At 46.4% G+C, this 15,319-nt stretch overlaps 1 protein-coding gene across 1 annotated transcript in view; it reads left to right on the top strand.

The window, feature by feature from the left end:
• The window catches only part of MFSD2B (MFSD2 lysolipid transporter B, sphingolipid), a 48,904-nt gene extending 36,759 nt beyond the window's left edge, over positions 1-12,145 (top strand). Inside the window, exons 9-14 of the mRNA XM_075201365.1 lie at positions 1,183-1,269; positions 1,729-1,809; positions 7,282-7,391; positions 7,762-7,905; positions 10,476-10,652; positions 11,784-12,145. Of these exons, the coding sequence (XP_075057466.1) occupies positions 1,183-1,269; positions 1,729-1,809; positions 7,282-7,391; positions 7,762-7,905; positions 10,476-10,652; positions 11,784-11,820 (636 nt within the window). The 3' untranslated portion in view covers positions 11,821-12,145. The remainder of the gene's footprint in view (positions 1-1,182; positions 1,270-1,728; positions 1,810-7,281; positions 7,392-7,761; positions 7,906-10,475; positions 10,653-11,783) is intronic.
• The last annotated feature ends 3,174 nt before the right edge of the window (positions 12,146-15,319 follow it).

The raw sequence follows: 15,319 nt of genomic DNA, 5'->3' as shown, positions 1-15,319 counted from the left end.
CCAAAAATGTACTAGTCTCACCAGCTCAGTAAACATATCTGGAATCTCACCAGCTCAGTAAATAGCTCCGACATCTCACCAGCTCAGTAAATAGCTCCGACATCTCACCAGCTCAGTAAATAGCTCCGACATCTCACTAGCTCAGTAAATAGCTCCGACATCTCACCAGCTCAGTAAATAGCTCCGACATCTCACCAGCTCAGTAAATAGCTCCGACATCTCACAGCTCAGTAAATAGCTCCGACATCTCACCAGCTCAGTAACTAGTTCTGACATCTCACCAGCTCAGTAAATAGCTCCGACATCTCACCAGCTCAGTAAATAGCTCCGACATCTCACAGCTCAGTAAATAGCTCCGACATCTCACCAGCTCAGTAAATAGCTCCGACATCTCACCAGCTCAGTAACTAGTTCTGACATCTCACCAGCTCAGTAACTAGTTCTGACATCTCACCAGCTCAGTAAATAGCTCCGACATCTCACCAGCTCAGTAAGTAGTTCTGACATCTTACTAGATTAGTTATCATCTGACATTTTACCAGCTCAGTAACCCCACCAAAATCCCCTGAGCTCAGTAAGAATCTTAATTCTTAAGTTTCATAAGCACCAATGAAATCTTACAATCTCATAACTACCTCTGACATGTCATCTGCTCAGTAACCTGTTTAAATGTTACCAACATATTTCTAACTTTACCCCAATATTCAATGCCACGTTTTATATTCAGACTAACAGGTCATTATTAACTGACCTTATAACGTCTACTTGGCCGCACAGGACCATCCACATTGGAGAGATCCGGATGTCCACCTGAATGTTCAGATCCTGTGTAGTCCAACGACCGCGCTCACTGTCAGATCACGGTCATTGTCAGATCACGGTTACTGTCAGATCACGGTCACTGTCAGATCACGGTTACTGTCAGATCACGGTCATTGTCAGATCACGGTCACTGTCAGATCACGGTTACTGTCAGATCACGGTCACTGTCAGATCACGGTCACTGTCAGATCACGGTCATTGTCAGATCACGGTCATTGTCAGATCACGGTCACTGTCAGATCACGGTCATTGTCAGATCACGGTCATTGTCAGATCACGGTCATTGTCAGATCACGGTCACTGTCAGATCACGGTCATTGTCTTCATTCACTGTTTAACTTTTTTCTTCTACTTTATCAGCTGCAACAGAGCAACTTTGTCCTTTTTTGCACACATGCTGCAGCTGACCTGCGGGACCACTTCCAGAACCTGGTGCTGACCATCCTGGTGAGTGAGAATTCCATTCTCTTCGTGGCATCGAGGGTGAAATAAGTCTTTGTATCGTCTACCCATGTCCCTGACTATATACATTTCTAAGATAGCCCCGTCCCTGTCCACCGCAGGACTGCCCAGCTGGTTGTGTTTTTCCAAGTCCCTTTTATATCTCCTACCTCTCCTGAGAACCTCTGTAGACTCTATTGTACAACATGAGCTGGTTCTAGTGTGAGTTCCGCGATGGAATCATTTAAGATATTTTAATCAATAATCAAGTTGTTATTTTGCAGTCATCTAAAGCTAAACGTTAGGGGCCCGGCTAACGTACCCTGGGGGCATCTGGTTTGTGATCCCATCCCTGTGTTCACGTATTCACCCGTTTACTTGTAACGTAGAACAGATTATAATTCCAGGAGTGGTTCCATAATAATAGCGATCCTATGTGTAATAACGTCCCTTCACTGTCTCCAGATCTCCGCTGTGCTGAGCATCCCCTTCTGGCAGTGGTTCCTGCAAAGATTCGGGAAGAAAATAGCAGCCTTTGGAATCTCTGTGAGTTCTGTGTATAATCCCCAGGAATTCTTCCTGATATTCATAGTGTCTGCTCCAGGGGAGGGCTGGTAAATTTTAGCCCCGGGGCATGACCCAACTCAGCAGCCTGTAATGGAAAAAAATGCAGGTGGCCCGGTGACCCAGCTCAAGGTAGCCCACTATGGGACCGGCCCAGGGGGACAGTTGCCCCCCAGCCAAGCCCACCCCTGGTCTGCTCCTATGTTTGTTAGATGCAGAGTCTGCCCTCACTACTGGCTGACGAGGGACAAATATTTTTGTGCCTGCAAATATATGATAGTGTGTGGACTTTACAACTTTTAGTGGAGCAGGAATGTATTACTTCCAAGCAATAGTATTTTTTATATAAATAATACATACATACATACTACTACTACTACTACTACTACTACTACTACTACTACTACTAATAATAATAATATAAGTAATATAACAATTTGTTTAAAATGAAAAACTTTTTTGTTCTTAGTGTGACATTTGTTTCCTACTTTTACTAATTAGATAAGTTTGACACTAAGACTTACAGATATTCTGAATTATTAATGACCACACATATGTACATTGCTTTAACTAGAATTGGTGTCTCTCATTATCCAGATAATTACATTTACTAGAAATTAAATGTATTTCCCTGTTTATATGGGAGACTTCTATAATAAGTCTCCTCCATGTGAGATCCATGAATCGGTAACATACATTTTATATCAGTTATTTTACAATATTAGCTCATTCTGCCAAGATGATGTCTCTCTAAGTGGGTGTTACTATTCTGTATACTGAGGTCACGTGGTACTAAGAGAGACCATTCTCCTCTACTGAGATGTGTGAACACATTTAGGATATTAAAGTATCCTGTGCCAGATAATACTGATAACAGTACAGATACTGAAACAGGAATATAGCAGCATGCAGTGAGCAACTTCTCAATTATTTTCATTGTAAACAGTATGTCCAGCCAAGCTATCAGTGACGAACACATATAATGGTGTCACGGTAGGAAGCAGTGATGTGTACGTCATGTAAGGGGAGTGTCACGGTAGGGAGCGGCATCGTGTACGTCATGTTACAGGAGTGTCACGGTAGGGAGCGGCGACGTGTACGTCATGTTAGGGGAGTGTCACGGTAGGGAGTGGCGACGTGTACATCATGGTAATGGAGTGTCACGGTAGGGAGCGGCGACGTGAACGTCATGTTATGGGAGTGTCACGGTAAGGAGCGGCGATGTGTACGTCATGTTAGGGGAGTATCACGGTAGGGAGCGGCGATGTGTACGTCATGTTAGGGGAGTATCACGGTAGGGAGCAGCGACGTGTACGTCATGTTAGGGGAGTGTCACAGTAGGGAGTGGCGACGTGTACTTCATGTTAGGGGAGTGTCACGGTAGGGAGCGGAGATGTGTACGTCATGTTAGGGGAGTGTCACGGTAGGGAGTGGCGATGTGTGCTTCATGCTAGGGGAGTGTCACGGTAGGGAGCGGCGACGTGTACATCATGTTAGGGGAGTATCACGGTAGGGAGTGGCGACGTGTACGTCATGTTAGGGGAGTGTCACGGTAGGGAGCGGCGACGTGTACGTCATGTTAGGGGAGTGTCACAGTAGGGAGTGGCGATGTGTACGTCATGTCAGGGGAGTGTCACGATAGGGAGCGGCGACGTGTACGTCATATTACGGGAGTGTCACGATAGGGAGTGGCGATGTGTACGTCATGTTAGGGGAGTGTCACGGTAGGGAGCGGCGATGTGTACGTCATGTTAGGGGAGTATCACGGTAGGGAGCGGCGATGTGTACGTCATGTTAGGGGAGTGTCACTGTAGGGAGTGGCGATGTGTACGTCATGTTAGGGGAGTGTCACGGTAGGGAGCGGCGATGTGTACGTCATGTTAGGGGAGTGTCACGGTAGGGAGCGGCGACGTGTACGTCATGTTAGGGGAGTGTCACGGTAGGGAGCGGCATTGTGTACGTCATGTTAGGGGAGTGTCACGGTAGGGAGCGGCGACGTGTACATCATGTTAGGGGAGTATCACGGTAGGGAGCGGCGACGTGTACGTCATGTTAGGGGAGTATCACGGTAGGGAGCAGCGACGTGTACGTCATGTTAGGGGAGTGTCACGGTAGGGAGTGGCGACGTGTACATCATGTTAGGGGAGTATCACGGTAGGGAGCGGCGATGTGTATGTCATATTACGGGAGTATCACGGTAGGGAGCGGCGACGTGTACATCATGTTAGGGGAGTGTCACAGTAGGGAGCGGCGACGTGTACGTCATGTTACGGGAGTGTCACGATAGGGAGCGGCGACGTGTACATCATGTTAGGGGAGTGTCACGGTAGGGAGCGGCGATGTGTGCTTCATGTTAGGGGAGTGTCACGGTAGGGAGCGGCGACGTGTACATCATGTTAGGGGAGTATCACGGTAGGGAGTGGCGACGTGTACGTCATGTCAGGGGAGTGTCACGGTAGGGAGCGGCGATGTGTACGTCATGTTAGGGGAGTATCACGGTAGGGAGCGGCGACGTGTACGTCATGTTAGGGGAGTGTCACGGTAGGGAGCGGCGACGTGTACATCATGTTAGGGGAGTGTCACAGTAGGGAGCGGCGACGTGTACATCATGTTAGGGGAGTGTCACGGTAGGGAGCGGCGATGTGTACTTCATGTTAGGGGAGTGTCACGGTAGGGAGCGGCGACGTGTACATCATGTTAGGGGAGTATCACGGTAGGGAGTGGCGACGTGTACGTCATGTCAGGGGAGTGTCACGGTAGGGAGCGGCGATGTGTACGTCATGTTAGGGGAGTATCACGGTAGGGAGCGGCGACGTGTACGTCATGTTAGGGGAGTGTCACGGTAGGGAGCGGCGACGTGTACATCATGTTAGGGGAGTGTCACAGTAGGGAGCGGCGACGTGTACATCATGTTAGGGGAGTGTCACGGTAGGGAGTGGCGACGTGTACGTCATGTTAGGGGAGTGTCACAGTAGGGAGCGGCGACGTGTACGTCATGTTAGGGGAGTGTCACGGTAGGGAGCGGCGATGTGTACGTCATATTACGGGAGTGTCACGATAGGGAGTGGCGATGTGTACTTCATGTTAGGGGAGTATCACGGTAGGGAGCGGCGACGTGTACATCATGTTAGGGGAGTGTCACGGTAGGGAGCGGTGACGTGTACGTCATGTTAGGGGAGTATCACGGTAGGGAGTGGCGACGTGTACATCATGTTAGGGGAGTATCACGGTAGGGAGCGGCGACGTGTACATCATGTTAGGGGAGTGTCACGGTAGGGAGCGGCGACGTGTACATCATGTTAGGGGAGTATCACGGTAGGGAGCGGCGACGTGTACATCATGTTAGGGGAGTGTCACGGTAGGGAGCGGCGACGTGTACATCATGTTAGGGGAGTATCACGGTAGGGAGCGGCGACGTGTACATCATGTTAGGGGAGTGTCACGGTAGGGAGCGGCGACGTGTACATCATGTTAGGGGAGTATCACGGTAGGGAGCGGCGACGTGTACATCATGTTAGGGGAGTGTCACGGTAGGGAGTGGCGACGTGTACATCATGTTAGGGGAGTATCACGGTAGGGAGCGGCGATGTGTACGTCATATTACGGGAGTGTCACGATAGGGAATGGGCGATGTGTACTTCATGTTAGGGGAGTATCACGGTAGGGAGCGGCGACGTGTACATCATGTTAGGGGAGTGTCACGGTAGGGAGCGGCGACGTGTACATCATGTTAGGGGAGTATCACGGTAGGGAGCGGCGACGTGTACATCATGTTAGGGGAGTGTCACGGTAGGGAGTGGCGACGTGTACATCATGTTAGGGGAGTATCACGGTAGGGAGCGGCGATGTGTACGTCATGTTAGGGGAGTGTCACGGTAGGGAGCGGCGATGTGTACGTCATGTTAGGGGAGTGTCACGGTAGGGAGCGGCATTGTGTACGTCATGTTAGGGGAGTGTCACGGTAGGGAGCAGCGATGTGTACGTCATGTTAGGGGAGTGTCACGGTAGGGAGCGGCGACGTGTACATCATGTTAGGGGAGTATAACGGTAGGGAGCGGCGACGTGTACATCATGTTAGGGGAGTGTCACGGTAGGGAGCGGCGACGTGTACATCATGTTAGGGGAGTGTCACGGTAGGGAGCGGCGACGTGTACTTCATGTTAGGGGAGTGTCACGGTAGGGAGCGGCGACGTGTACATCATGTTAGGGGAGTGTCACGGTAGGGAGCGGCGACGTGTACATCATGTTAGGGGAGTGTCACGGTAGGGAGCGGCGATGTGTACGTCATGTTAGGGGAGTGTCACGGTAGGGAGCGGCGATGTGTACGTCATGTTAGGGGAGTGTCACGGTAGGGAGTGGCGATGTGTACATCATGTTAGGGGAGTATCACAGTAGGGAGTGGCGACGTGTACGTCATGTTAGGGGAGTGTCACGGTAGGGAGTGGCGACGTGTACGTCATGTTAGGGGAGTGTCACGATAGGGAGTGGCGATGTGTACGTCATGTTAGGGGAGTGTCACAGTAGGGAGCGGCGACGTGTACATCATGTTAGGGGAGTATCACAGTAGGGAGTGGCGACGTGTACGTCATGTTAGGGGAGTGTCACGGTAGGGAGTGGCGACGTGTACGTCATGTTAGGGGAGTGTCACGATAGGGAGTGGCGATGTGTACGTCATGTTAGGGGAGTGTCACGGTAGGGAGCGGCGACGTGTACATCATGTTAGGGGAGTATCACAGTAGGGAGTGGCGACGTGTACGTCATGTTAGGGGAGTGTCACGGTAGGGAGCGGCGACGTGTACGTCATGTTAGGGGAGTGTCACGATAGGGAGTGGCGATGTGTGCTTCATGTTAGGGGAGTGTCACGGTAGGGAGCGGCGATGTGTACGTCATGTTAGGGGAGTGTCACTGTAGGGAGCGGCGACGTGTACGTCATGTTAGGGGAGTGTCACGGTAGGGAGCAGCGATGTGTACGTCATGTTAGGGGAGTGTCAAGTAGGGAGTGGCAACGTGTACGTCATGTTAGGGGAGTGTCAAGTAGGGAGTGGCGACGTGTACGTCATGTTAGGGGAGTGTCACTGTAGGGAGCAGCGATGTGTATGTCATGTTACGGGAGTGTCACGATAGGGATCGGCGATGTGTACGTCATGTGAGGGGAGTGTCACGTAAGGAGTGACGACGTGTACGTCATGTTAGGGGAGTGTCACTGTAGGGAGCAGCGATGTGTATGTCATGTTACGGGAGTGTCACGATAGGGATCGGCGATGTGTACGTCATGTGAGGGGAGTGTCACGTAAGGAGTGACGACGTGTACGTCATGTTAGGGGAGTGTCACGCTAGGGAGCAGTGACTTTTATGTCACAGTACAGGGATGCCATGGTAGGGAGCAGTGACATTTACATCATGTTAAACGGGATAATAATCAGTATTTTGCTGTCTTCACCTTCTCCATTGCAGTGGATGATCCCGTTTGCCGTCATGCTGGTGGTCATACCAAATCTCATTGTAGCATACATGGTTGCTGTGACATCAGGATTCAGTATTGCCGCCTCTCTGCTTTTACCATGGTCAGTGTCACGTGTAGTTTGTAAGTATTAACCTTTTCAATACAAGTAATGACTGTCCTCTGACATAAGTACATGGATGTAAATCCCATTCCCTCCTATAACATTATCTTCCACTTACTATGGCCCTTTTACCTGACCTGTGTACAATCTATGTACGCTAGGTGCAATAATAACAATAATAATACAAATTGCATATCTAAGTCTTTCTGGCCATGGTCCATCCCCTCATTGCACAAAATGGCCGCCTTCACCGTCTATATTCGATGTGTGAAATTTAACGTATATTTTGTGTCAGTGAACAAAGGTAAGAGCAAATATGTTTATGTCCGTCTTCCTTGGGGTGATTTGTCATCTTGTTCGATCTCCCAAGGTCCATGCTTCCTGACGTAGTGGATAACTTCCGTCTAACGAATCCTCGCGCCAAGGGACTAGAGGCCATTTTCTATTCTTCATTTGTCTTCTTCACTAAGCTGTCCGCAGGGATCGCGCTGGGAATATCTACCATGAGCCTGGAGTAAGTGATGGAACTGTTATATTTTTCTGCAGCCAATTTATCACCAACTCATCGGCTATATAGCACAGGTCACCTGGGAAATCAAGTAGTCAGTACTCTATTAGTGGTAATGCCGGAGGTCTTTTTATGGCTGCTCGGCTTCACACTTTCACTGACATGCATGTCCCACAATGCACTGCTGTCATTTCTGCCCTAGTCTTGCTTAAAAAAAAAAAAATAACGGAAAAAACGTTTTATTATTTTACTTTGTCTCATATTTTCAGGAGTGTAGTAAAATATGTCAGAGCTCAAGTCATACGACCTCTTGTTAAAACCGGATATGGGTACCTGCACCACTTATTTTCTGTGAATAAATCAATTTATTTCCCAGACAAGCAGACCGCCCTCCCGGATCCCACCCAACTCCCTACTGAAGTGGGTGGAGACAGGGTGGAGTCAAAGTGGAGTCATAGCCCCTCCCCACACTTGACACCTGACATTGAGCATTTTGAATATTGCCAAATATGGTTTATATGAGGAGCACACATTGGTCATGATATGTATTTGCAACAGCAAGATGTCATGTACAAATAACAGCTGATACTGAGGTGATTATTCCACCTAAACGTTTTACTAAAGAGGGTTTGAAGGTTCTCAATAAATCTCCCAGAATAATATATTGAAAAATTGGCAAGCCTATGGGGCCCCTTTGGTCGTGGGGCCCCTGGGCAGCTGCCCAGCGTGCCGATGCGTTAAGACGGTTCTGGGCTGCTTGCATTGTATGAAGGCAACAAGTACTATTTAAACAAGGACATGTGCATACAGTATGGTAGTAAACTTAATTCATTTTCCAAAGCAATTAAAGTAAAACAGTGGTTTTAATGTAGAACTTTATATTTTGACAGACGCATCTTCATTTACCTTGCTTCAAAGTAAAAAGCAAATACCATAAGTTCACTAAACTCTAGGGGCTCAATTCATCTAGGAACGGAAAATGAACACAATTTATAAAATGGGCATAAATTAGATGCACATATGCTGTATTCAAGCACAAGAGAAAATCAAGACATGTTTCCATTTCAATATGGGTATACGTACTCTCCGGCTGTACGTTACGTGTCGTATGCAGACAGACAGACTGCGGGATACACACATGTATGTGTGCAATATAAAGTCCAACCAGAAAAATATTAAATACACCAACACCTCTTAATACAATAATCATTAATATAATTTATTTATATATATATATAACATAAAATACTAAAATTAGGATTTTTTTAATGCATACTTTACATAAAAAGCATCTTTAGTTTGTCCTAATTGCATACACATGTTCTAGCATGTATACACACATGTTCTAGCATGTATATACACATGTTCTAGCATGTATACACATCCATCATCACTATCACTCAGCACTGACACCTGCCCTGTAGCTGGAACAGGGGATATAGCTAAAAACCACGTATCTGAGAGATGCCCAGAGCTTCAGTCGGCTGCAATGTCTGGACCTTGCATGCCCTTACTGTACATTGTCTATGTTAGTCCTCGCCTTACGCATTTCACATCGTAGGCAGTAGGAAGCGTCATTTCTATGCGGACATGAATGGCGCGCAGTTGTGGCGTCTGGCGTAAGTCTCTTCCTTGCGTCTTCGCAGAGCGATTTTGTGCAAGATACGGCGCGTAAACGGATGTACGTTCCAAGTGGATCAGGCCTTAAATCTATAATTAAAAGGTTTTCAGATAATTTCTGTATGTAAACCTGCCACCTATACACATTGGAGGTTTCCATTGAGTGGACTGAACTAATACTCAGCAGTGTCAATTTACTACAAAATAGTACGTCTCAAATATTAGTCAGACCTCAGTGACTGGTTCCATGACAGGCTGCATAGTGGTTCAGCCGACAAAATGGCCGCCTCCACCCTGTGTAGGCGACAGGTTCATCCGAGATCCAGTAAAGCCGCTTCTGGACATAATGGTGTGTAGATTTCATGGTGTCTCTGCCCTTCTGGAACTGGTTCATATTAGCTCTAGATTGACCAGTTCATTAGCAGTTCTGGTTGATACCAAGATCAAAGCCTTACCCTATTCTGGGAAACCCCCAGGATTAAATCCAATTAGAGAGCAGCGCTGATCCAAAGAGGAAGGTGTAAACTCTGGGCCTCCCATCAATAATCTGGTCTTAGCTCGCTGTCCTCGGAAGCTGTTCGGGCCCACCAATACGTAGCTCAATTCCCAGCAAAGATTCCCCTTTGTTGTGATATAAGGGAGGGAGCTCCCATGCCTGATTATCGTCCTTTCCTCCACTGTGTTCCTCTGACTGATTCTATATAATATAAAGCGGTTCTACAAAGTGCACAAGGGTTATTGTTGTATGAACTCCTCACAGCTGATAATGTATACAGCCATCCTTACCATGGCGGCAGAACATTATGTATTGGGTGCAATGTGAGAGATCATTAGAGTATACTGTCTGTGGAGTGTGCACTGTGAGGAGCCCTGCATAACCTTTACTCCGATCTTCCAGAGCCCTTGTGGGTACTTGGATTACTGACTAGTGCTGTTTCTCTTCTTGCGGGTGACAGATTTGCTGGATACAGTAGCGCGGCGTGCAAGCAGACCCCCCAAGTGGTGCTGACCCTCCAGCTCCTCATCGGTGCCGTCCCTGCTGTCCTCATCATCATAGGATTAGTCATCCTGATCTTCTACCCAATCACTGAAGACACAAGAAGGGAAACTGAGCTCGCACTGGATGTGATGAGGTAACAATAGTAACTGGAAGCACAGCAAGTGCTCAGCGGAACCCCTTATTTATTCTCTTTAATCTAACTCTTCATATAAAGTGCTCAGGAGAAGAGAGCACATTGGCAGCTGCTGGAAGTAATACTTACAGTTGCAAACCACAACACTACATATAAATATATAACGTCATGTTTGGAAATTGACACTAACTGGAATTTAATAGCGATAACAGAGATATCAGGCACTTCCTGAAAATTGCCTAATTGCCTGGGATTGTCTTAACAATTATTTGCCCATTTCGGCGACACTGCACTGAACAGCAGCCGCGGCGCTGTCAAAGAAGCGTCTGCGGCGGTGCTGTATTGAACTACAATACAGCACCGCAGCGGACTCTTCTTTGACAGCGCCGTGGCTGCTGTATAGTACAGTGCCGCTATGTAGGGACACTGTTCTTCGCCGAGGGGAGGGGTTTCTGGAGAACCAGAAACCACCCCTGTGTGTGACACTGACTTTAAAGTGCATCCATGACCTACAGCGGAGGCAGACATTTTGTTAGCTCAACCAGTAGTCAACAAGAACTGGTGGCATCGCCTCAGCCTATCACTTCACCAGAAACCAGTGACATCACTGAGGCACAATGAATAGGTTGCATTCATTGGTTTATGCCACTATATGGCTGCCTCCACTGTGTGCAACAAATGGGGAAAAAATAAAAAAAAAGGAATCTCCTAGCAGCCTATCGGTGGTGCAATGTGCTTTACTCTCCATAATCAGCACTTAGATTATATTTGTGGCTATATAAGCATGCATCCAACACAACCAATCAGAGATGAAACAGAGCAGTAAAACTAATGAAAATGTTGTAAATATATGTCATGAAATAAAATAGCATTTATATTAAAAACACAGAAAACAAAGCTCTGGACCTAATCACACCAATATACAACTAATATCAATATTCTCCAGTAATATACGTACAAGATACATGGTGAGTGCGTTACTGGATCTAAATCACTACTAGTTGTAATAGTGAATGCCCAGAGTTCTGTCTTCTGATTGTTCTAGTATGAATGGCACATAATGAATACCTGGGACTACTGTATATTGGTAATAAACCACTTCTATTATTTTACCCAATATATTTTTCCCAGATTACGGACTCGACGCTCAACCCTTATTGTCATCTGAAGCGACTTCTTTGTTCCACGGAGAGAAAACCACCAGATACCAAGACCCCGCTCACGTCAGAGGCTGAACTGTCTAAATAACCTAAAAACGGCGCCGGTCGTGGTAAACATCCCGGTGACTCGGTAGCCGCGAGCTTCCAACTTATGTTTTACCGTGAGATATCGGGGTAGAAGAACAGCGCAACAAATCAGATCCCACACGCGGACGTTGTTGTTCAAAGCTGTGACCGTAGTCCAATGCATTTACCATTCTGCTATGTATCACATATTGCTGCAGGAATTAATTTATCAAAGATACAAAACTGTTACAATTGTAAAAAAAATAAGTATTTTGATTTAAATTATGTATGAAACTATCTTATTTTAAAAATATATATTAACTACTATGGCATCATTCATACAGATGGCTGTATAGCAGATATTATCTTTTATTTTTGTAGCGGATTAAAGTGTAACCTTCCTTGCACACATGGAGGTAGTCATCATTCATTAGGAGCTTGTTTGTGTGAGGCCACAGTGCATTGTACAATACAATTTATATTTAAATAAAACATATAAACGTGTTGCCTTAACCCACAATGACCACACCGTACTGGCAGCTATGGGCTCAGGGGCTGGCTGGGCTGGGGGGAAGTTGTAGGCTACTTGGGCTGGGTCACTGGACTACCTGCATTGTTTCCCTTTAAAATGTTCCTAATAGGCTGCTGAGTGGCGTCTCGTTCCCTGGAGTAAAATGCGCCACCCAGCCCTGTATGGGTTATAGAGTATTCTTGTTTATAAAAGTTATTACACCGGCACTTTCAGGGTACTTTTAACCTAAGTAAAGGTATGTTAGGGGTGGCCGTGTCTGAGCATAGTCACAGTGTGCGTTAATCCGGCCACATTCGTGGCAATAGTTCCAGTGACATTGGCACAATAACCTCATCAGAATGGACAGTTATCAGGTGTGGTTTTATATTAGGTAGGAGAAGGACTATCTGTGAGGTGATCTACTGGTTAAGAAGGGATTCGGCCCATTGATTGGTACACTGAACATTCAAATCTTAATCTTGACACCTATGCAGGGCCGCCAAGAGGGATTTCGGGACATGGCACAGCAACTTCTTGGGGCCCCCTATCCACAGCCATAGAATGTGGCTTGGCCACACCAGGTTGGTGGCTCCTTTAACTGCCTAGGCAGGCCAGGTTCCCGGTACCTGCTCCCCCCACTCGCGGCACCCCTGTACTGATGTGTGGCACAATTGCAAAGCCGCTCAGGACAAGGAGCAATACAGGTCCCACTGTGCTCAGTTTTACCAAGCATTAACTCCTTTCCTCGGGCATTTATAAGAGAATCTGTGATTTCAATGAATATAAACAGATTGCACAGAAGTGTGACAATTACTTTTATTCCCCCCCTCTCTGTTCCACCAGCTCCCGTCAATGGTATGCCACGCTGCAAGGGGAACCCTACAAAAAAAAAAAAGAAAGAAAAGTATTTTGGTACAGGGCACTCTGGATTTCAATATTATGTTTTTGGCTTTTTTAAATTAATAATACTATTGATTAAATATCTATTGGTGTGTAAAAAAAACTGATTAAAATCTTAAAGCCAACAGCCGCCAGTCCATTTCAAATACCTGAATCTAATATATTATCAATAATTGCTTTTCATAATAATATGAATTATTAATTTATATTACTAATAACAATATTGCTCAATTTGTGTTATTGAACTAATATAATATTTTAATCAATCATGGCATCAGCTTAATTCATTATTCAGGGAATCTCTACTTAGTCTATTTCTTATTATTTGCAGGCCAAAAATGATAGGTTTTCTAATAAAGATACTTTTTAAGATTAGGCGTACTGAGCATTACACTTTACAGTCATATATAAGATTTGGGGACTCTTGTTTCCCTGTTATATTACGCTGTTTCTAGCAGCTTATTGAATTTTCATCTCACCAGTCTACAATAAGCCTGTATATATTGCAACAAACATGTTATTGTACCATTCATTGACCTGATTGCTACTAGAAAGGCTTTAATATATCTCTTATGCTTCTATTGTGTTATAAATGCAGGACTCCCACCTTCACCTTTCCCTAACGTTAAATATCTTGTCCTGCAACATGAAATGACTTTTTTTTTTCTTTCCTGCATAAGTAATGAACGCCCCATTGTTCCCAGCTCCTTCCATGAGAAACAAAGCTTTTTTTCCGGTTTCTAAATCCCCGCTTTCTGTATGACCAGAAACATTTCCCATCAGTCCGTAGGGAATCCTAACATAGCACAGTAATAGGATCTCACTGGCCTTTACATCAAAATCCAATTGTACAAAATAAGAGAGAAAGAAGGAGCTCTCTGCATCGACAAACACTGATTTCATTCCGCTACGTCCTTCATTGTATAACAAGACTAATACATGACGATCACCCTTCTACATCTTGGGGTGTGCAGTATATGTCAAAGCTTCATACTGGAGATCTGTAACTGAAATATTATTTCATTGAATTCTTATATTTAACGTGAAAGCAGCACTTTTGCAGCAGTCATATAAAGAAATGGACTTTCATCATCATAATCATCATCTATTTATTTATATAGCACCACTAATTCTGTAACGTTGTACAGAGAACTCATTCACATCAGTCCCTGCCCCATTGGAGCTTACAATCTAAATTCCCTAAAACACACACAGACTGAGAGAGACTAAGGGCAATTTAATAGCAGCCAATTAACCTACCAGTATGTTTTTGGAGTGTGGGAGGAAACCCGAGCACCCGGAGGAAACTCACGCAAACATGGGGAGAACATACAAACTCCACACAGATAAGGTCATGGTCGGGAATCGAACTCATGACCCCAGTGCTGTGAGGCAGAAGTGCTAACCACTAAGACACAGTGCTGCCCACAGCTATGAACAAGGAAGAGATTGGTCGCTCCCGTCATTTTATAAATACACGTGTGAAGGTAAAAATATAGATAAAACCTATGGAACAGGGCGTGACCTGACAGCCATACTGTTCAGACGGAGTATCTGTCAGCTCTCCTCTGATCGATCAAAAATCACCAGCCATCAGCGTTAGTTCGCCTTCATAAAGGTTTCTGCTTCTGACCTCCACTGGGGTGATCAGGGCTGGATTAACCCGAGGTCTAACTGGGATATAGCCCAGGGGCCTCGGGCATCCAGGGGGCCGTTCAAAGTTTTCAGCAGCATTATTGATCGGTCCGGGGGCGGGGGCGCCCCCAGCCCGATCAATGCTGCTGAGCACAGTCAGTTCAGTCCTCCGTCCCCGGCGCTCAGTAATCTGTTTACTGAGATGATCTCGCGAGTGAACTCTCGCGAGATCTCCTCAGTAAGGAGCTTACAGCACGCCGGGGACGGAGGACTGAACTGACAGGTAAGTGCTTGGGGGGGGGGCAGGTGGCTCACATTGGGGGCCTCACGGGGCAATGGAGGCCCCCTTAGCCCAGGGGCCTCCAATCCCTTAATCCGGCCCTGGGGGTGATTCC

The sequence above is a fragment of the Mixophyes fleayi genome, chromosome 3, assembly GCF_038048845.1.
Source record: "Mixophyes fleayi isolate aMixFle1 chromosome 3, aMixFle1.hap1, whole genome shotgun sequence".
NCBI classification, from domain to species: Eukaryota; Metazoa; Chordata; class Amphibia; order Anura; family Limnodynastidae; genus Mixophyes; species Mixophyes fleayi.
The sequence above is the reverse complement of the archived record's forward strand: the minus strand, read 5'-3'. Positions and strand labels throughout refer to the sequence as shown.